The 21,074-nt window shown below is 41.8% G+C and overlaps 1 protein-coding gene across 9 annotated transcripts in view; it reads left to right on the top strand.

Moving 5' to 3' along the window:
* The window catches only part of TRMT11 (tRNA methyltransferase 11 homolog), a 137,825-nt gene that overhangs the window by 33,277 nt on the left and 83,474 nt on the right, over positions 1 to 21,074 (top strand). The window contains exons 13-14 of one of the 9 annotated variants that reach the window (XR_010429253.1): positions 216 to 362; positions 20,721 to 20,984. The exons of 3 other annotated variants lie outside the window; for them this stretch is intronic. Coding sequence is in view for 3 of the 6 variants with exons in the window: in XM_064649594.1 (XP_064505664.1) it covers positions 216 to 281 (66 nt within the window). In the remaining 3 variants the exon portion in view is untranslated. 5 more of the 9 variants (XR_010429252.1, XR_010429251.1, XM_064649596.1 and 2 more) reach the window with 5 other exon arrangements.

The raw sequence follows: 21,074 nt of genomic DNA, 5'->3' as shown, positions 1-21,074 counted from the left end.
AATTGATTTTGATGATCATTTAATTTAAAACAGCAAAGTACATCTTACCTGCTTCCATGCTACCCTTTTTAATATATTTCTGTGATGTTCTCTTATTGACTTATTGGACTGTAAAAATCTCTGTTCATGTATGTATCCTCACAACTGTTTTCTTTGTAGTTTTCTATCATGGATGCTGTTATTTTGTACATTGTATTTTGTACTGCTCTTATCAGCTACAGCTTTCCTGGGCCTGTGGGTGTGCAGGACACCACTCAAACAAGACGTCAGCTCTCTGTTAGCTGAAACACCTCATCAGACGCAAGGTCCTGGAGAATGGACATTCCATCTGGCTACACTAAGGATATTGGACCTTGAGACAGGTTTGCCAAGTAAGATCTTATACAGCTCTTGCAGGTTGCATAAAGTGAGGTGGGCAGCTGAAAGGTAAAATCCATTGATAGGAGGGAGATCTTGGTGTCTTTGCTACCACTGTTAGGATAGTAGCTCACTGTACCCTCAGTGAGGTGCCCAGGAGAGGCTGCTGCCAACCTACGGCAGACCAAGGCACAGGAGGCTCTGGCCATGCGTATCAGGTCTAAAAAGGAGTACTTTGAGTACCACTGGGTAGGAACAGGATATTTTGCTTCATTTAAAATTCCCCAGAAGGTAATTTTTTAACATTCAGGTTTTGGGTGCTGGAGAGAGGTGATGATTGGCAATGATCATCTGAAATTTACTTTACATAAAAATGGTGAAAATAAAAAAAAATCTAAACGTGTAAAACCAGCATAGTATTATCACTGTTGTAATTCTCTCCAAAACAACATTTTTTTTAGGTTCTTTTTCTTCCAATTAAAATGCCACTTGAAGTATAAAATTTTAATCTAAAACATTTTCTTCATGGATTTGTTCTAATAATTTTTTCACTAATAAAGTACAAAACAGCAGGTCATGTTACTATATGTGATGGGACAAGTAGTTAATTCTAATCTTATATATATAACTGCTAACTAAACAATCTCATCTCCATAAGAAGATGCCATTGGTAAAATAGTCATAGTTAATCACAGTAGTTCCTTCTCTGGAGTCTGTCCCAAAAGATGTGATGTCTCTGACTGATGAGTAAGAATGAATGTTCTGTGCCATGACTGGACAGCCCAGAGTGTCTTTGCTTTATCCTGCGACTGATGTGAAAGATTTCCACTGAACACTTGTATTTTAGAGGCAAGATTCATGCTTGTTCTATCTATTTTTCTATTGATGTATCACTAGGAGAAATGCAAGTAGATAATTTCAGTACAGGAAAAATTTAGTTATGAAAGTTCTTAGCACCTAATAGGGAAGGTTCCTAAAATACTGTGATTTTTGGCTAGAGATGAAACATAGCTATGTGGAGAAAATCGTGTGAGTAGTTGGATCTTTTAAGTTGGAAGGATAGCTCCTTACACACAGGCAGTCTTCTCCACTGAGCTGTGGTCCTGTCCTTTGTGTGAATGCATGTGGTGGTTGGAATGATGCCTCTGTGGTCACAGTTCATGCCTTTATAACCTGTTCTGCCCTTCAGGTTTGTTTTGAGGCTGTTTACTTAAAGCTATGAGATCCTGAGATTAGGGGTGCTAGGCAGGTGCAGTGGGTTTATTGCAATAACAGTTGTGGCAGAGACTAGGATTAACAGAATCATGAGGAGCACCATAGGATATAGACTCCTGTCTTGAAGAGAACCTTGTGTCTATTAATAAGCAGACCTGTAGCAATTTAGGAGGGTTTTGGAAAGTTCCTACTCTCTCTTCAAAATGCCTGTGTGACAGAGAGTACTTGTATGCCTTTGACCAAGCCTCATTCCTTAACACAGTAGTCCCTGGAAAAAGGGAATGAAATTACATAAGGAAAGGGGCTGCTATGAGCAGTGTGAATGTGCTGGTGCATCCTGGGTGAATACAAGCACCCAAGCACCACCTGCAGTTGTTCTGCCTCCTCGTTCTAGTGTTCCCCGGAGTGACCTGACAGGCTGCAGGCTGAACTTGTTAAACTGCTGCTGTTTGCTACAGGGAATGACCTGCCAAAAAAATGCATGGGCCTCATGCCACTGGGGCCGGGGGAGTGGGCCCTCCCCTCTCACCCCCAGCCACCTTGCCTCCTTATGAAGCAAAGAAATTAATTTTATAAATCTCATAGAATAGCATTTTCAGCCTTATGTAAAGATCTCGAAGACAAAAGATACAGATTATTTCTTAATTAAATATAGATTTTATTTTGGTTTTTGTTTTTACTCAAAAAGCAAACCAAAACAAGTTTGTGCCAAGAGCTGTTACATCCCACCCCCTTCCTATTTTTTTTAAATTGTGTTTTTATAAGCCTGGAAGAATTAATGATGAAAGTCTTTCCAGCTGTGACTTTGCCAGGATCCCTTTCTGAAGCTCCTACTAATTTGGATTAAAACTGGATGGATGAAAGCTTTAAACAGCAAATCCTGGCAGTAAATTTGCTGAGGCCCCATGGCATATACTTCTCCAACTGTTCTTATCTTCTGAGGCAAAAAAGAAAAAAAAAGAAAATAAGCAAACATCATTTTGTAATTACACAGTTGTTAACGTTTTCACCGCTTTTCCCCTCCCTGGTCTAGGACACAGGGTCCCACCACCCCAGTAGCCTGCTGGGGCTCCTCTTTGCTGGACAGACCCCTGGATTTTGCAGGACAAGGTTTTGCTTGCAGAGTGGTGGGTTTCTTAAGCACTATCTCATACCAGCTACTCTGAATGTTAACAGCCAGTGTGGATTTTAGAGAGAGTTTCTGCCCTGGGATGTAACAGTTCAGAATGGCAATGCTGGGTGTGCAAGTCTGTCGTTGCAGGGACATGAAGCCACCAAGCTTCCTGAGTCCCGGCTGCTGGGTGTTCACCTCACTTGCCTAATTCTAGCAGTGTTGGCGCCGTGTTGTCTTACTGTCCAGGCTTCCTGGAGCCAGCAGCTGCAAGCTCTCCTACTGCCACAAACAATTAAATTAATTTCTTTAAATTGGACAGATCGATCTCTGGCAACTGGCCCATGTTCCTGCTCCTCCTCCCTCTCGCCAGGAGAGTCTTCTGGAAACTTGTGAGCTTATTAAGCCCTTGCTCAGTGCGTTCCTCTCTTCATGACCATGCTGAGTCTGAGGAAAGGCAGTGCTCCAAACACAAGCAGAGCCGTGGGACACTGACAGCCTCTTCCTGTGGCCTTGCCAGAGGGTGTCCTCTTCACCAGTGCAGCCCCTCCAGGTGTGAGGCTGCAGCTCACAAAGGCATCTGAAAGCTACTTGTGAGCGCAGCTGGCTTAGATGCCGGCACTTGCCAGAGGGGGTGGCAGGAGCTCCTCACTGCAGATGTTGTAAGTGCCTTGCTGACCTGGCTGGAGCACCTCCTGCACAGAGAAGGCACATGAATACTATCAGTTATATTTATGGCATAGTCTATTAATAATTATGAATAACAGCAATTTTGCCTACTTGCAGTTTCTGGCAAATGTGAAGATTGTGAAGGAGGTGGCCACTGCTGAAGCATTGTAGGGGGATGGTGTAGGCACAGCAGCATCTCCTGTCTCCACACTGTGCCTGCTGGCATGGAAAGATGTGCAGCCCTTCTTCTGTGGGAGACTTACCCTTCCCACTCATTTCCAGTGGTCCGAGGGCTTGGTTTTTATAGAATGTGCTCCTTGTCCCTCTTAGCTGCTGTTTTGCCCCATTGCTACTCAGGTATGAGCAGATGCTTGAGAGGCTGCCTTAACTTGCCTTCAGCTGCTTCAAAGGAGCAGGGGAAATGCACAGTGACCAAGATCATCTTTCCTTCTCAGGATGCCTTGAGGTAGGGGTGAATATAGTCTCAAGGCGGCACCTAATCTTTCATGTCAATGCCATATCTAAAGCAGTTATGTTAGTCTCCTTCTAGTCCTTTAGTGGAGAGGACCAAGTCCAGGGCGCTTGTCAGTCTGCTGTTCTGGAGCTCTTGGATGTGTACAACTCAGACTTCCTCATTTATGAGTTACTCTAGTTGGTAATGTCTGGTTTTTTACAGTACTTCTTTGTTTACAGTGAGGCCAGTTAATTCATCGTCATTTCATATATGCATATCAGCTCCTGCTTCTACTAAGCTGGATAAGAATATTTATGAAATAGTTTTGCATCTTCATTTTTATCTACTTTGTCCATCCAAAAATGAACCAATTAGGTTTTGATATACAAGAAAAAACAATAATTCAACAAACACACTGGAGAGCAAACAATGAAGATCAAAATCTCTCTTGCTGTCTTTTGGCAGTCACAGAATTTATTTCCTTTTGTCCTTTTGGCCATCTTATCAGGTTTCTGGCTTGTGATTTCTATAAGCTGCTGCCTACTTCTTTTTTTGCGGGTTATCTAAATATTTGCACAGCTAATTTTATTTCCCCTTTCACTAGATTGTTACTGTATACGTGTGATGCTTTGGGGGAGCTGATGGGTGAGATATGAATCCTCCTTGGGAGTACTGGATTACATTTCATGAAAGGTTCTGCAGAAGAGTTATTGCTCCACAGCAGGTCCTCAGTCTGCGGTTTCACAAGCATGGAAGCTAATGTGACAGTGCAGTGCTGCTGAAAGGAGAGTGGATTTGTGCCTTTTCCCTATTCCCTGGTCCTGGTTTTTCTCACCCTCTGCTCAGCAGAGTTGCCCACTCTTACACTGACTCTGATTCTTACTGGAGCCTTTCATGTGCCAGTTTAACATATTAAGAAAGCAGAAAACTGTTTATTTTGATGAAAAAGATTACCCCAAGAGAGTGAATTTCTTTCTTCAGAGGTGAGTTGTTGGATCAGCTCACAGTGGTCATGAAATTGTGGTCTTGGTCACATCACTCCTAGACCTCAGGCTGACTGTGGAGGCTGTGCAGCTCCTTGCTGAATTGCCCAAGAACCTCCTGGCAGAAGGAAAGCAGCTTTTCTTTTACTGTGGGCTTTGTTAAATGTAAAATTTTGGAAAATTGAAGAAAAGTCATTAGCTGCCTTTCTCAACACAGATTGACCATGCCTTTGAGAAAAGGAAAGATAAAGTGAGAAGGATTGTCTTTGAGGGTTATTTATTCACTTGAGACTTAATGCTTTATTACATTTTTCCTTTAACTGAACAGCTATATCATGGCTTTACTTCTTGTGATCCAGGGACAGGGTTTGCCAAAGTTAACCCAGAAGTACAATTGGGCTTACGGTTTGTGGGATTTAGCACCTTGGAGGGGCATAAAGAGATTTGCAGCCCTGCAGCACTTGCAGCCTCTCTTCAATTTCTGGAGGGTTTTAAGATGTAGAGTAGTAGTGTGTGTCACAGCAGCAGAAATTTCCTTTTTTTTGTGTGTGATTGTGGATCTTTTGTGTATTCAATACTCTCTTTTTTAGTACTTCCCAGTTATTACTTCTGTTTTCCTTTCAAAAATTCTCTCTCCAAGCTGATTTGGCTCATAATAGTTTCCAACTGTGTGAAACTGGCCATTTTGAAATGCAGTATGTTTCTGATTTGGTCTTTGGCCTATTTGGATTTTATATCTCAGTGGCTACTGATTTTTACTGAGAAGTCAGTCCTTTCCTCTTGAAAGACCGTGGGACATTCAACACTCTCAGTGTGTTAGCACTCCTTTCATTTGGATGCTGCAACAGGCATTTCAGAGAGCATGCCTGGCTAGCTTGTGTGAGGATGTACTGGCGTGGTGGGTTTTTTCTCTCTTTGGTTTTGTGAGACAGTCCTTGTCTGTGCAGATAAGGTCTGAGTAGCAGGACGTAAACAAGACTCAAGGTGTGAAATCAATGACTAGTGCGTTCCACCCTGAATAATATGGGGAAGCGTCAGTGTTGTGTAGCAACACTTAGCAAGAAAACAGCAGCACACAGAGTTGGGAGGTGTTTAGAATGAGATGCCATGTGGGGGCGTTTGTACCCTATATGCTGAGATGATGAAGCAGTACCAGAGTCACAGAGCAGCTGTGACTGCATTGGGTAACCCAGATTTTATATCCTGCCTGAAGCGGAAGGTGGTTTCTGTGTGTGAAATGCAAATACACATTCATCTCTGAGGCTGGGAACATCTTCCTGTGTGGAACATCTGCCTTTGGGAAAGGAGGGTTAAAACTCCTTCTATACGGTGCTGTGGCCATTCTTTCTACAAATTGTAGGGGAACCTAGGACTTCTTATCCTAGGAGCTTCTAAACCCATAGCTTACATAGTTACTTTATGTATTTATGTAAACCATCAGCTCTGGGGCCCTCAAGATAAGAAAGTCTGCTCAACCAGGCTCAGAGAAGGCCATGAAGATGATCAGAGGGCTGGAGCACCTCTCCTATGATGACAGACTGAGAGAGTTGGGGTTGTTCAGCCTGGAGAAGAGAAGGCTCGAGAGAGACCTTACAGCAGCCTCCCACCTAAAGGTGACCTACAGTAAAGATGAGGAAGGACTCTTTATCAGGGAGTGCAGTGATAGGACAAGGGGTAACAATTTTAAACCGAAAGCAGGTAGGTTTAGATTAGATATTAGGAAGAAATTCTTCCCTGCAAAGTTGATGAGGCACAGGAACAGGTTGCCCAGAGAAGTTGTGGGTGCCTCATCCCTGGAAGTGTTCAGGGGGTTGGAACGAGATGATCTTTAAGGTCCCTTCCATCCCAAAACATTTTATCATTCTATGATTTTATGATTTGAGTGTCTTGCATTCTTGAATGCATTTGTCCTCAGAAGATCCTTATGAAATAGATATTCTAGTTTTAAAAATGTGACATACGCACGGTCATACATGACATCGTAGTGTAGCAGGAAAATGAACATCTCCCAAATCTCAGGCTAGCTCCCAAACCACTCCACCATCTTTTCTTCTAGGGCTGATCACAAGCAGCCCACACTGTATGTCCACTGGGATTTTTTTCTGTGCCAGGAGATCAGGGAAGCAAAATGTTTTGGACCTGTAAATCTCAATCTGGATCTACCTGTGAAACTAGTATTTTGGAGAGTTCTGTTGTAGCATTTAATATTTTAGTGCTTTGGGCACCATTTACATTCATTTGCTTTCTGACTGGAAAGAACCAATGATCCACAGCAGTGTACTAAAAATACATGAAAGAAAGAATGGTTTTAAAATTAGTGGGGAAATTCATGCTGAAATATAAAGTAATTGTCCACAATATACTGCATGTTCTCTTAAACAAAACTGCTTGATACCGTGAGCAGCAATACAAGTGAATTCATCAATTGCTGTTAAATTTTTCTGGGCAATTAGTATGATCTTCAAGTAATACTTCAAAGGTTGCAATCTGCACAATTGGTTTCATTCACTTTGACTTGTCAGTTGTAAGAAAGGTACTCTTTATTTTATACTAAACTATGGCAAACAGATCAAGACCTAGGAAACTGAGAAAATCAATCCTTTATTGTAGCAGTTATCTTCAAAGCTTGTCTGAAAGATTTTTTCCACAAAAGACCCATCTGTGTTAGGATTTTCAAAGTAAAAAATGAATATTTGTGTTTGCTAATGTCAAGAAAGCCTAATTATGTATGGAGCATTGCTAGTTTGTGAGCACTGATGATGCTGGGACTAAAGCACACTCATAGAATTTCATTAAAACAAGTAATTGGGGCTTATTACTCCACATCTAAAGCAAGTGTCTGCCTTATTTAACTCAGCATTGGGCTGAGATACTCAGTATGAAACACACAAGAATAACATTTAATTTTTCAGAAAGCTTTATTTTATTAATACCAGACCTTCACGAATGTCATGAGAATGGAGATGTCATTAAAACTTACTGTTCTTCCATGTCACCTTCAGGCACGTTTTGCCAGATCTGAAATCTAGAGCGGTGTTGACACTACTCTCTCACTCCAGAGAGAACAGACCATTCAGATTCTCCTCCATCACTCAGCAGAGCTGTGACAAGGTGAAGAGAAAAACATCACAACATTTCAGAGAATCTGTCTTAACCTTCTTCACAGGATGCAACACATCAGCACAAAGACAGAGGACAGAGTGGTGAGGTGCCTCCAGCACATGCCTAGAAGATTATTTTCAAAGTTTTATGTTTGTTCTTCTAGAAATGAATTCCTATTCTATGATGATGGATATTTTCAGTCTTAAAGGTAAGAGACTGGACTATCAGATTACTGGCTACCAGATATGGACAACTGATCGTGTTGCCTGTTCCAGCAGCCTGTGATTTTATGCCTGTGCTTAACTCTGCCTTTCTAGCCTTCACTGCTACAGATGGATACTGCAGTGCTATTCCTAAATGAAATTAGAATAATAGACTCTAGAGATGGAAAAGTACCTAATGTCCATTTCCCTATAGCTGCCAAACATACTTTATTTATAGAAGCAGAGGCAAATATCTTCCCTGACAATCTTCTACCTTGAAATATTACATCCTCTTTATAGTCTGGGCTGAGAAAAGGAGACCTAACAGCTTCTTGATTTAAGGTTTTGCCAGTCTGTAAGCCTGCTACCCAAAGAGTCTTTCGGTACCAGTTACCTTTTTCTTTGTAGATTTGGAGCATCTGGAAAGTAAGATAAGAGCAGTTTGAAAAGTGTCCAACTAATCTGCTGTGTTGTCCTCAGAACTGAGGAGAACAAAACTGTGATTTTATAAACCAGGGGTTTCAGCATTCACAGGCATGCGTGTTTGTGTGTGTGTTTTTGTAAATCTGGATTCTGCAGAAATAACTAAAATACCTCATTTAGGTTATTGAAACGGTAATGGAAAAAATGCCCTGCAGACACTGTAATTGTTTAATTGGTATTCAATTGCTTGTACTCTTTCAGTCTTTAAAACAAAGATATCAAAGAATGAACTATAAAGTCAGATGTATATCTCCAGAGATTTAAACTGTCCAGTTTCCAGTGACATGCTTTAATTCTTCTCCCACTTAGTAATTTTACATTGGCATGAGTTCTTTGGATAAGAAAGGGCAACTGACCCCTCCAAAATTACTTTTCTTACTTTGAACTAGAAATGGTGGGATCTCACAAAATATGTAATCTCATTAATTTTAAGTGTACCTGCATTAATATCTTGGAGGTGATCCAAGAAAGACTTCAGCCTATGCAGTCTTGCACATGCTTAGGTGCTTAGCCAGTTTTAGAAATTATTATAAGTACAGAATTACTGATGACCAATGTTTTCCACTCCTTTCCCTGTTCCTGCCCCTCTCCCTTCCCCACATCGTTACTTAGATTTCAGTTAGTTCAGGTGCTCTCTGCAACATAAATATCCGCCTGAAGAAAAACCCCAACAAACCCACAACAAAACCTATCCAAAAAACCCCCACTCCAAAGCCTGGGTTTTTGTTCTGAATGTCCCAAGTTTTTGTTTCAGCGAGTCCTTGTGAGCAGGGAGTCCTGCTGCAGCCAGCTTTGAGGTGATGTACCAGCAGCCAGTGTCGAGCCTCCTCTGAGCACGTGCCCAGATGGGCAGGTAGAGGGGAAGGGATTCTGTGCCTGGGTGCCTCAGGCCATGACAGACACACATTCTTGCCTTCTCCCCACTGCAGCGGGAGGCCATCTGCTTTATTTTATGTTGTGGATACCTCTTCTGGCAAAGCAGGACGTTGTGCCCTGGGATGCAGGGCCTGGAAGGACCAAAATGTGCCATGTCCTTGTCTCCAGATGTGTCTGCTTCATGCCAGTAAAACCGCTCACCCCTTAGCAGGTGGTAGAGCAGCCAGTTTATTGGGCTGATCAATGTTGACCTGAGTTCTCCTGGTGATCACTGTTCTTCTGGCAACATACTGTGGTTATTCAGTCAAGTAAATGCTTAGGACCTCTACTTGTAATGTACAACACATCAATAAGGTGGGGTAGAGATTTAAACCCAAAGGAAATAGCCTCTGTTTATATAAATTGGAAGGGAGTTTGAAATCTCAATGTCTCATCTTGTTTTGATTTCTTTGTGGGTTCCCGTTCCTCTTTCCTACTCATTACTTATGACAGACTGAAGTTTACTGAGACCTTTCATTTTCCTGACTCCTGCCCCAGAAGCAGAAACTCAGGATGAGGTAGGATCTATGCCAGCCTCAGTTTCTTTTCTGTTCTCCAGTAGTTGTAATCTGAGTATTAACTACCTCGATATACATACTATAACATATACATTGGAGAAACAGATACAAAGTATGGTTTCTACTAAAATGATCAATTTATTTATTATGGAAACCATGATCTTGCTTGTTATCTTTGGTTTAAAATATGACTAATTGTTTGGACAGACCAGCAGTTTAGTTGGATGACTGGCTAGATATTGTAAGTTGTTTAAGAATGAAGTAGTTGATTTTGATGATAAAATATGCTCAAATATTATTACAGTTGTGTGTTTGCATGAAAATTTAGGGGAAAGGTTTGGGGTTTTTTTTCTTTCTTTTCTTGGCTGAGTTCTTGGTTTTCTTGGCCAAGGAAATTATTCTGTGTTAATCTGATTTGCAAAGAAATTGTTCAACAGAGACCTGTAACAGCTTATTAGAGCTGTTGGGGTAATTCTGAGATTAGGGGACATTTTGTTAGAGTCGGAGGACAGCAAGAGTCTGAAGAATAAACTTATTATTAATTCTACTTGTAAGAGAAGAAATTGTAAAACTTCAAAACAGACGGTCACTCATATACATTCAGCTCCATTTCTATTGCAGCAAAGATCTTAGGAGAGGTTGAGCTGTATGTTTTAAGGTTATATTTTTTCCTTCTTAATCTTGCTTTGAAAATCATATGGCAGAGAGCAGCGGGATTTGTAATGCCTTTGAATAGTTTGAAAAAGGGTAGTATTTCTCTACCTTTCTTAATTGAAGAATGGTGTAGTCTTATAAAATCTATGAACCTTTCTGAATCCCTCTCTTTGTTGGAAAAAAAGGGTCAGTAATAAGTAAGAAAATCTTTGGCAATCAAACTAATCACTTTGCAAAATCCTAGGTTAATCTTGTAATCGAACTATTTGATTAGACGTGTTGATAATAAAAATGTCTTTATGCCTTCCAGTAGGTCCTGCCAACCTTTAAAAACTGATGGCTGAGGGACTGGCTCCCACTGTTTTCTCTAGCAGGTGGTGATACTTGTCAGCAAACCTGCTTGGAAGCTGTGGGTTTGTTTGAAGTAAGGTGTAGTCATTTTACCAGCCACCTCCTGATATTGTAGAAACCCTGGTGCTCTGTGGACCTTGAGCCGAGTAGCAGAGATGAAAGAGAGCAGAGCTGTGGCTTCTCATGAGTACTTTTACTGCTTTTCTCTCCTTTATAAAGTTTCTGCATTTGAGCTTCATCACAAAGATGCATTAGAGTTGCTTCTTTACCAGGAATTGGGGAGCAAGTCCATTGTTTCCCAAAAAAAGGGAGGAGAAACAATTCTAGAGCAGGAGAACAGTCTCTTTTTCTGAATTTTGCCTGAGGAGATGATGTGCCTGAGATGGGCCTGGGAAAAGAGATGGAGAATCTTGAAGGAGTGAGATTGTTGAGAAGCACTTAGCATGCTGTTGTCCTCAGGCCCTGTCTAGCCTAATGGAACTGGCTGCGGAGATGGAAGAAACACAGATTAACTTGGTCTACGAATCAAAGATTTTCAGAGTGCTTATAGTAGAAATCCAAGGTGCTTTTTCAGCTAATGGCACCACTAGCATTCACATAGCCTCTAGTATAAACTCTGGGAAATCAGGGTTTATAGAGCTGTATTCAGAGGGGATCTGTTAGTTATGCCATACACAGGTTTTATCCAACCTTCGGCTGCCTCGGATGAAATGAGCTACTTTCTGTGACTCTTCCTATTGAAAAATGAAGTCTAGGTTGTTGCCTCTAAAGTGCTGTAGACCTAGAAGTAAAACTGGAGCTTTGAATGTGTATTTCTACCTATGTCCTGAACATGGGGAGAGCCAAATCCTGCAAATGAAGTTTACTGCTGGCTCAGTGTCTGAGTGGGGTTAAAAAGGAGGCATTACAGTAACCTACTATTTGGAGCCTGGCACTCTGAGTATACTCATCATTTCTTAATCTGTCTCTGGGTCTGGTTATAATTTGCATCTTGAGCAATCGTATTCACTCTGCATTTGCATTTGTGTTTTCTTTTTCCATTGTTAAACCTGTTTTCATCTTACACATTTTTCATTCTTCTGCAGCCCATAGCCAGTGATAGATGACAAGGTTCAAATGCAGAAGGTCAATTAGATCATCCAGTGTCCATCTCTGCCAGCACAGGATTATTGTTTCTGTGGTCTATTTGCTATTGTTTTGTCCAGCTGATTGCTAAGTGGGTCCTGTTTATTCGACAGAGTTTTGCCACTAATAATATCCCACATAACCTTAACTATAACAGGGGGGTAGTCTGGGGTACTGTTGAGAGGTGGGAGATGGTCTTGTATGGTCAGAAAAATAATCTAGTTTTTTATTCTTTTTACTCATACCAGTTCCAGTAGGTTGTTCTGAAGCACATTCCATTAACTGTTAAGTCAAATGTCTACATCACCAGCACTGTTTGAGTCCTACTTATCTCAATCCTTTCAGTCTAGGATATTCACATAGCAGAAGACATGATGGCTATTGGCATGCATCCTCATTAACTTAAAGGTTGTTTTGTTTTTTGAGTGCATGTTTGCTAGCATGTTTGCAGTCATTCTGGGCAAAGAGGTTTGCAGTTTGCTTTCCTGTGGTTTCAAATTGCAGTGGTTATCTAGTAGGGAAGCCTGTCTTAAAGAGTTAAATAAGGAACTAATGAAAATTACTCACCTACAGAAAGAAAGTTTCACTGGCAGCCTAGAGACAGAAATCTGCTGAATCTGAGACTGGGAGTGATGCTGCATTGAAAATTACTTAGTGCACTTTTATCTTAAATTTTAAAAAATCCCTAATACAAGTCTAAAGCATATATAATTCATGCCAATTTCAAAATGTTTTTCTACGGCTAGACTGTCAAGATTATTCTAAATTGGACAATGAGAAGTATATTTTAATTATTTTAAAGCAGGTTTCTTCAATGCCTTAAGATCTGCAGACAAACTGAAATCAGTGGAGAGATTGCTTGCAAGCAGTATACAGCTGTCTGAATGATAAGATTACCTAAATAGATTCTGCTTATGCAGAGACATTTTACTGTTAGCTGGGTAAAATCACATAAATGTTCTTTGGGATAGTTGTTTCTTGGATGTATCTCTCAGGTGATTTCACATAAATATTACTCATGTACACTTAATAAGAGGGCAAAAGGAGAAGGTCAATTTCTGGCAGAGTTCTTTGTGGAGAATGATCTAGCTACTGGAATACTGGAGGCAATGGGAGGTGAAGAAAGAGCAACGTATCCTTATGTGACAAACAGTTACCTGGATGTGAACACCTTCCATCAGGAGCAGATTCAGACTAAGCAGAGAGATATTTTTGCTGTCTCTGACTGTGGTCCCATTCTCTTCTGCTGTGGTTTCTCCAGGACAGTGTAAATAACTTCATGATCAGTGTGCTGGTTTCTAGGAATACTATTCTAAGGCACCTAATTCTCCCTGGGAATTGTATCTTGAGTGTCTAATTCCTGGCTGAGGAGTCTGCTAGGCAACAGGAAATCTGCAAATTAAAACATTGCAACATCTAAGTCCCTGGCTGTACCCCAGCTTTGCTGGAGGACCAGTTTTCATCTGTTTGCCTATGAAAAAATATACTCAGATGTATATCGTTTCTTTCTCTTGCATCATTTAAGTGATTCCTCATGTTTCCCACTGGCTATTATTTTTATTACCCACATGCAGTACTTTGCTGCTTATTTTGTTCATTGTAATGCAGCCAGTAGCACTCTTGTTTCTTGATCCCCCAAAATGTGTGGTTTAAGGTCTCACATTAGCAAAAGGTGGTTGAAGTTAAGTGGGCTTAGCCTTCCAGCTTCTGCTATTTTGTGGTAGGAACTGGACCAGCTCATTTACCCAGTGTAGTGGTGGACTGTCCATCCTGATTTACTGGGCTGGATGGCTTCTGTTCCCTAGTCTTTTGTTTTTCCTTAAAAAGAGTTTGGAAGGGACTGTGCTCTGAGTTGCTTGCTGACAGCAATCAATACAACACTAGTCATCTTCACTTCTTCTCCCATTTACTGACCACTCCGGGGTCCTTTCTTTATGAATCCAGAAAATATTTCTCTTCCTTCCCCTGTAGCACGAGCTGTCAGCTCACTAACGGCAGCTCTAACCTGATGTCAGAAGGGAACTTTGCTTCCAGCTGCATCCTCTTTGAGAATACAGAGTAATCCATGGTCCCCTGGCCAAAGCACTCAGAATTACGTAGGTGGAAGTGCCAAATATTTCAGTGCTCAGGGAGCCCATAAATTAAATTTGGAAACCAAAGGTAAATCTAGTCAACATTTTTTCTTTGCTGAAGAACAAGTCTGAATGTTGAACCAACTTTGCAGGTATTGATGCTTGGAAAATCCTGCAGTTCTTGGAAACTCTCAAATTTAATTGCTGGGTAGACTGTATCTGTTCTTCTCCAGACCTTTTTGGGGAAAGAGCTTTTTCTTTTTTTGGCCTGGAAGGAGAGGAAAGTGTCTTGTCTGTAAGTGATGCTCAAAGGCAACCATTGGAAAAAGGCATAAACCAACAAAAATAAATTGAAGTATCCTCTGCATCGGTATTTAAAGACTGGCTGACTGACTCTGCTTCCCTCTGATGATAAAGTAAGGCACACTGTGAAGGACTGAGAAGGTATTTCTTAGAATCACAGAGTGGTTTGGGTTGGAGGAACCTTAAAGATCATCTTGTTCTAAGCCCTGTGCCATGGGCAGGAGCATATTCTAGATCAACTAGACAAGATTGCTCAAAGCCCCATCCAACCTGATCTTGAATGCTTCCAGGGATGAGGCATTCACAGATTCTGTGAGCAACCTGTTCAAGTGTCTCACCAACCTCACAGTAAATAATTTCTTCCTCATATCTAATCTGAGTCTCTCCTCTTTCAGTTCCAGCTCTACCTGCTTACCCAGTCTGTGGGACACACAGTTTGAACACATATGCACACACACACACAGACACACAGACACAGACACACACACACACACACACACACACACACCCCTTTGCCAGGGAGAACCAGGGCTCTTTAACACACCTTGTAGGAGAAAGGGGTTTAGAAAGCTTTGCAATTGTGGACTTCAGTCTCCCCATTGAAGCTGTCATCTTTGGGTTCAAGGATTTAATTATCGTATTTGGAGGAAGCACTGGAAGAGGTAAGGCTGTCTCTCCAGGCTGCAAGACCTCTCTAGAGACTGTGGAAATGTAGTTCCCACACTTCTGCTGCACCAAATCTTTCAGACAAAGGTAGGAACCACTTGTCCCCCTCCCAGTTGACTGTCACAAATACTTGAGTTCACATAAAGCAAAAGAGCTTGTGTGCGAGGGAATGCACTACAGAAGGGAGGGAAGAGTTCATTTTGGAGAAGTATAATGTGGGAAGCGGAGGAGAAACTGAACAGAGAAGATCAACATCTTGCAAGAGGAAGGTGAATCATACCTATTTATGCTAAAAATGGATGCACCCAGTGCAGTGCTCAGTATCATGGTGCTTCACTTCTGCCTGCAAAGCTGGACCTCTGGTCTGTGTAGCTGGGAGACAAATAAATTCTGGATTTAGAAGGACTTGTGCAGAGCCACGGGAATAAAAACTTGTTTACATCACACAAGGTAAGATTTACTGAGCATTGTCACTATTAATAGCATGAACCTATGTAACAACTTACTCCTTTCTAGCTGACAGTTCCCTGGCCCAAGCTGAGAGTCCTGGGCTGTCATCAAGGACATTGTTATGCATAATGTATTAACAGCATTGCTTCAGATGATTTCTGATTACAGCTCTCTCTTTGTTCCTTCCCAGTTTCCTTTTCCCAAGTCTGCTCGTTTCCACTCTGCTTCCTCTCCATTTCTTCTGGCTGCTCAGTGGCCAAATTTCTAGACTGTTTGTGTTCTGCCCCGTAATGTAATCACTGCACTCGGGGCCAGCCATGAGATTCTGAAAAAAGGAGAATGTTGGGGCCCCACTTTGGTGGCATCACAAGCATCTCCAAAAAGAAAGGGAGCAACTGCCTCTCCAGGCCAAGAGATGGAATTGTGGCACTCTGTTTGTATGCCAGAGCTCCAGGCTCCCAGCTACTTTCACTAAGTGTTGAACCAACCAGGAGAGCTTTACAATATACATTAGAAGAGGGTCTGCTTTAGAAATTGTATTAGATTTAAGGTATGGAATTCCTTCAGTATTGGAATTCCCCAAACTTTAGCAGTCAGCAGATTTCATATGCTAATAATATTTGTGACAACAGGGAACCTATGTGGGGAATAAAATAAGGCTGGAGGTAGAATTAACCCAAAGTCCTAGCTTTTGTCTGTTATAAATAGTGCTGCATTATTGAAATTTTCATCTTACGGATTTTAAGGATCACAGCACTAGAGCAAAGATGATTGGAGCAGCCTTGCATTGCCTTATAAATTCAGCTGCATAAACTAGGAGGTCAAGCTGCATAATTAGATTTACTCTAAGCTATTATTCACAGAGTACTGTGTAAAGTGCATTAGGAGAAATGGATTAATTTCAGATGCCATCTAAAGCAACTGATTTTAATAACTGGACAAGTGCTGAGCCAAAGGTCTGGATTTTCTGTTTATCACCAGTTTTTTTGCTACTTCATATGCAAATTTGATAATATAGTGAGTGTTGAGGCCTCGTTTGTCCTTGAGTGTACATGCAGAGCTGGCTGACCCCAAGGACAGGAACAGGATACATGCCTCTGAAGGCATAAGGGGAACACTTCATTTGCTTTACGTAAACCTCAGTCTTTAATGACTTCAGAGAGAATGCTCAAATACTTAAATGAACATTATTCTTGAACATGAAGTTTTCATAGTGCACCTTTTAAGTTTGTCATCATGTATAAATTTACAGCAGATGAGAGTCTGTGCAATGCTTCAACTGTTCCATGGCTGGGGAATCCACCCACTTCACTAGATCCCAAAGAAATCAGCTCCCCAGCCTAGAATTTGCTGGGAGAAACTAATGATGAGCAGGATGGATGTTCCTCATGCAACTATGTGTATGCACTTTAGGAGCAACAGCTGCAGCTTCCGTGGTAATTTTGCTTTTATTTTTCTGTCAGTATAATTAGGAAAGAAAAGCTAGAGGACTGTTCTTAACCACAGCATTAATTTCTTAGGCTAGATGCTAGCTGCATGTCAAAACTGAAATCTTTGTAGGTGGAAGTGATATATTTACTGGACAAATTTGAAAGCCTCAGAATTCAAAATAATACCAAAATATTTCAAATATGTATTTAGTCCAATATACTTTCAATAGCGTGAAATGTGTAATAAGGCTGTTTCTGGTTTGATTTCAAAGCAGCTAGCTTTTGTTTTCTGTCTGAAACCGCACATCGTTGCAGTTGGGCAACTTCCTCACAGGATGAGATGGAAAGGAGCCATGGAAGCGTAAAAAGCCCCTTGCAATCTCTTATGAAACAGCCAATAAAGGAAACCTAGGCATGGATGATCTTAGGTGCTTCTGCCGTTAGTGGTGGGACACCTGCGGGGCCAGCCGAGCCGGGAGCCAGAGACATGTCCCTGGAAGCGCCTTTCTCTGAGTAACTGCAGCAGCTGAGCTGGGGCTAAATTGAAAACAGAAATACCGATTGTCATGTCACCCGGATGCTCTGCCTCCAGCCTACCAGATGGAGGCAAAAAATGCTACCAGATGTTCTTATGTTATTAATATTGTTATTATTGTTATTATAAATAATATTCCATATTGACTGGCTTTCACTCCTGGCCCATCTGGAGCCCACATGCTTGGGAAGAGAGCCCCAGCAGCCTGTTGTTCCCCCATTTCCCTGCACACCTGTAAAGGAAGCTGGGAGGACTCCGCTCTTTGTGCTGGAGGATGAAGAATGCAGGGGGCTGCCTGTGACAGGGTGCCCCCTGCCCTAGTCCCCTCCCACTGCTACAGGTACTAGTCCAAGCTCTGCTGGCATCCCAGCAATGCTGCCCAAGCCAGGCCTTTTTTCCACTTTTCTTTTTACAGCAGCGTGAGATCCTTTCATGCACAGCCTTGTTTTGAGAGCTTTGTACCCATACACACCCTGGCTTTATACGGTGAGGTCAAGCTCTGCTGATGTTCCTGTCACTGGACATTTTGCAGTAGGAGGTGCCAACGTGACATTCTCATAGTCTGAAGCACCTCTGGCCAAGGTACCACTTCAGTGAAAGTTCTCTGGCTTATCCTTCCAATCTAATGTTAGACCAGAAACTCTGAAAAAAAAGTTCCTGTGTAATTGCTCCCACTCCATATCACCAGAAAAATGGACTGGCTTTGGAGGTGAAAATGGAGAGTATGGCATGACTCCAGTGTGGGACTCACCAGAAACTTCATCAGATTCTCTGTCTTAATGATGCGTCACCTACCAAGCACTGTATAATGTAAGTGCCAAACCATTACTGGAGTGGAAATTATCCCATAATACCCATTTAGGCCAACTGTCTAGGAATACAGGAACGAGAAAAAAAATACTGAAGGAGGTGATGACAGTGGTTCATTAAAAAGGATAAAATGCTAGGATACTCCAAAGTGTGGCATATTAGTATTTGTATATCTCTAAGCAGAGATATGCTGTATATCTCTAGCATAAATAGATGGAACTTTATAAGTGGACTTTTGTGGTCACACTAGCTGTGTATTTTTAATTATTACATTGTGGCGACCTACAGTTGGTACAGCACTTCCCAGGGATGCGGGAAGGTGTGCCTGCCAGTAGAAGTTTGCCTCCATGAAAAAATGGATTACAGCCCTCTGAAGGTCAAGTTTGCCTCAGGTGGCTGTACAAACAGCATATCTCCCTACATGTAGTGCTATTCCACGGGCAGCACTGCTGCCCAGGCAGCTGAGGGCCCAGTGAGGCTCTCAGTCACAACTCCTAGCCAGGGGAGTGCAGACCCAACTGTGGTCCTTGTATTCCTGGCTAGAAACAGGAGAGGTGCCCTATGCAGATGCAGGGAAAGGGCAATGCCCACAGTGGCTGGAGAGTCTCTTCGCAAAGGCAAACCTGGACAAGGGACACCCTGACCAAAACAACCAGCTGTGTTCTGGGTGAAATCTCTGCTGTTCTGCACACAGGAGCTAGCTGCAATCACCACAAAATCAGTCACCACATGTGACTGCAGTTGCTATGGGTCTGTATTGGAGCAATTCCTTTGCCACTGGCTTCAGTAACAATCATTGTTTTTCATCTCACTTTGAGCAAGGCTCATCCTGTGCAATGAGATGTCCCTGCAATCAAGTTTTCTGGAGAGTGTCTCCTTTTCTGGCTGAAAGGTTTGGTCAGGCAAAATAGACAAGTTTTACAATGCTGGCCAGGGGTTTTCAGTCTGTGACTACATGAGGATGTTTGGGCTTCTGAAAATACAAAAACTGTAGGGGAAGGGCTGGGGTCATCACACCCCCTCCATGCGCTGCTGGCCAGAAGCCCTCCTGGGTGCAGCGGAGGCCCTTGCAGTCTACGGCTGCAGACTAACCCCTTCATTGCTCTACAGAGTAACTCAGTATTTTTGCTTTCCCCCCCACCCTACTCCTTTTCCTTTTGCACCTCAGGGGAACAGAATCAACCAAGTATATATTGGTGGAAGTGGCTTTTTCAGACACCTCGCATTCCCCCACTACACTGCTGGAAAACAAAAACCAGTGCTAGTCTGAAACCATAACAAAACAGCAGGAAGCCTTTTCTCTGTTAAATCAACAAGGTTTTGCCATCAATGTGAGTAAGTCACAGACTTCATGCTTGCCACCTGAGAGACATCCACTCATCCTATGGAAAAGAGAAGCAATTAGTCTAAATTGTGGGCAAATGAAAAGATAAGGGTGTTTTTCCTCTTCCTTTCCCTGCTATTTTAGAACCCAGTAGTTTTCTGCTTCAAGTGGAAAATAAGGATCATTACTGTGTTCAGCCTTGGTTTTTGTTAGATGCTTGTAAATCTTGCTAATTAGCTGTAGAAATCATAAAAGCTCAGCATAATGTTTTAATCATAAGCCCCTCCAGACACTGATGTTCATGTTGTTCCCTGGATCCTCATTTCTATATACAAATTACTGTGCCCATAACACTTTGGCAGCTCATCTCTCATGCCAAGGATATTTTCAATGGAATTATTGTTTCAGTAACTAAGCCACAAGCCTAAACCTGCAAAAAATAAAAAATAAGAGAATAGCACTGCAGTGGAAGGTCCCCTCTCCTTGTACTGGTAGAATATTAAAGCTTCTTCAAAGTAATTAAACACAGGTTTCAAGTATGCAGGCTGGCTGACAGATCAGTGAAATCATTTCTCTTTTCCAAGAAGCTAAAGCAGCTGAGGAGGACAGGAATCCATGAGCACCACACTTAGATACCAGTGCTAGCATACTGGGAATTTCTGGGGCAGTACAACAGGTCCAAGGCATCACAGACATAGCTATGAAATCAAATCTCAAATTCTTATCCCAATCACCATAAACGAGGTCAGCATCTGCTCAGACACTGGATAATAATAGCTTGCTTAATTATACATTTTGCCTGTAATTTATTCCAGATCAGCTTTCCTACTGGCAGCGAAGGAGGGTATTTTCCAGTTCTTTTATGTTCCTGTGATTAGTGAATAATGCCTTTATTGTATGTGCATGCATCTAATTTTCACTTTCGACTTTAATGCAATTTAACATCATCAAAATAAATATTATTTTTCACTTTTCCAAAATTTATTTCAGCGCTTGTAAAGTAAATATTTTTCTTAATGTGGAATAGCCTGTGCCTGCTTCCTGATGCTCTCTCCGAGGGGAAGAAGGAGCCCTCTATTGCGGCAGCTGAGGATCGGCCAGCAGACAATGGTGCTTCTTTCAGAGGACAAGACCTTCTTAACCTGTGGCAGAGGAGCAGAGTGGATGAGCAGGGATACCTGTTTTGGCTACACTGTCAAATTTGCCTTCACTACAGCCCAAATAATAAAGGATAAATGGGATAATGGGATAAAAGCTTTCTTTTTTTGTTCCTTTACATGAGTTGTTGAACTAAACTCATCTTCAAATCATTAGACAATAGTCACATTCCTTTACTGTCAGCAA

Source organism: Pseudopipra pipra, chromosome 3 (genome assembly GCF_036250125.1).
Source record: "Pseudopipra pipra isolate bDixPip1 chromosome 3, bDixPip1.hap1, whole genome shotgun sequence".
Classification (NCBI taxonomy): Eukaryota; Metazoa; Chordata; class Aves; order Passeriformes; family Pipridae; genus Pseudopipra; species Pseudopipra pipra.
Note: the sequence above shows the minus strand (reverse complement) of the source record. Positions and strands in the feature narration are given on the sequence as shown.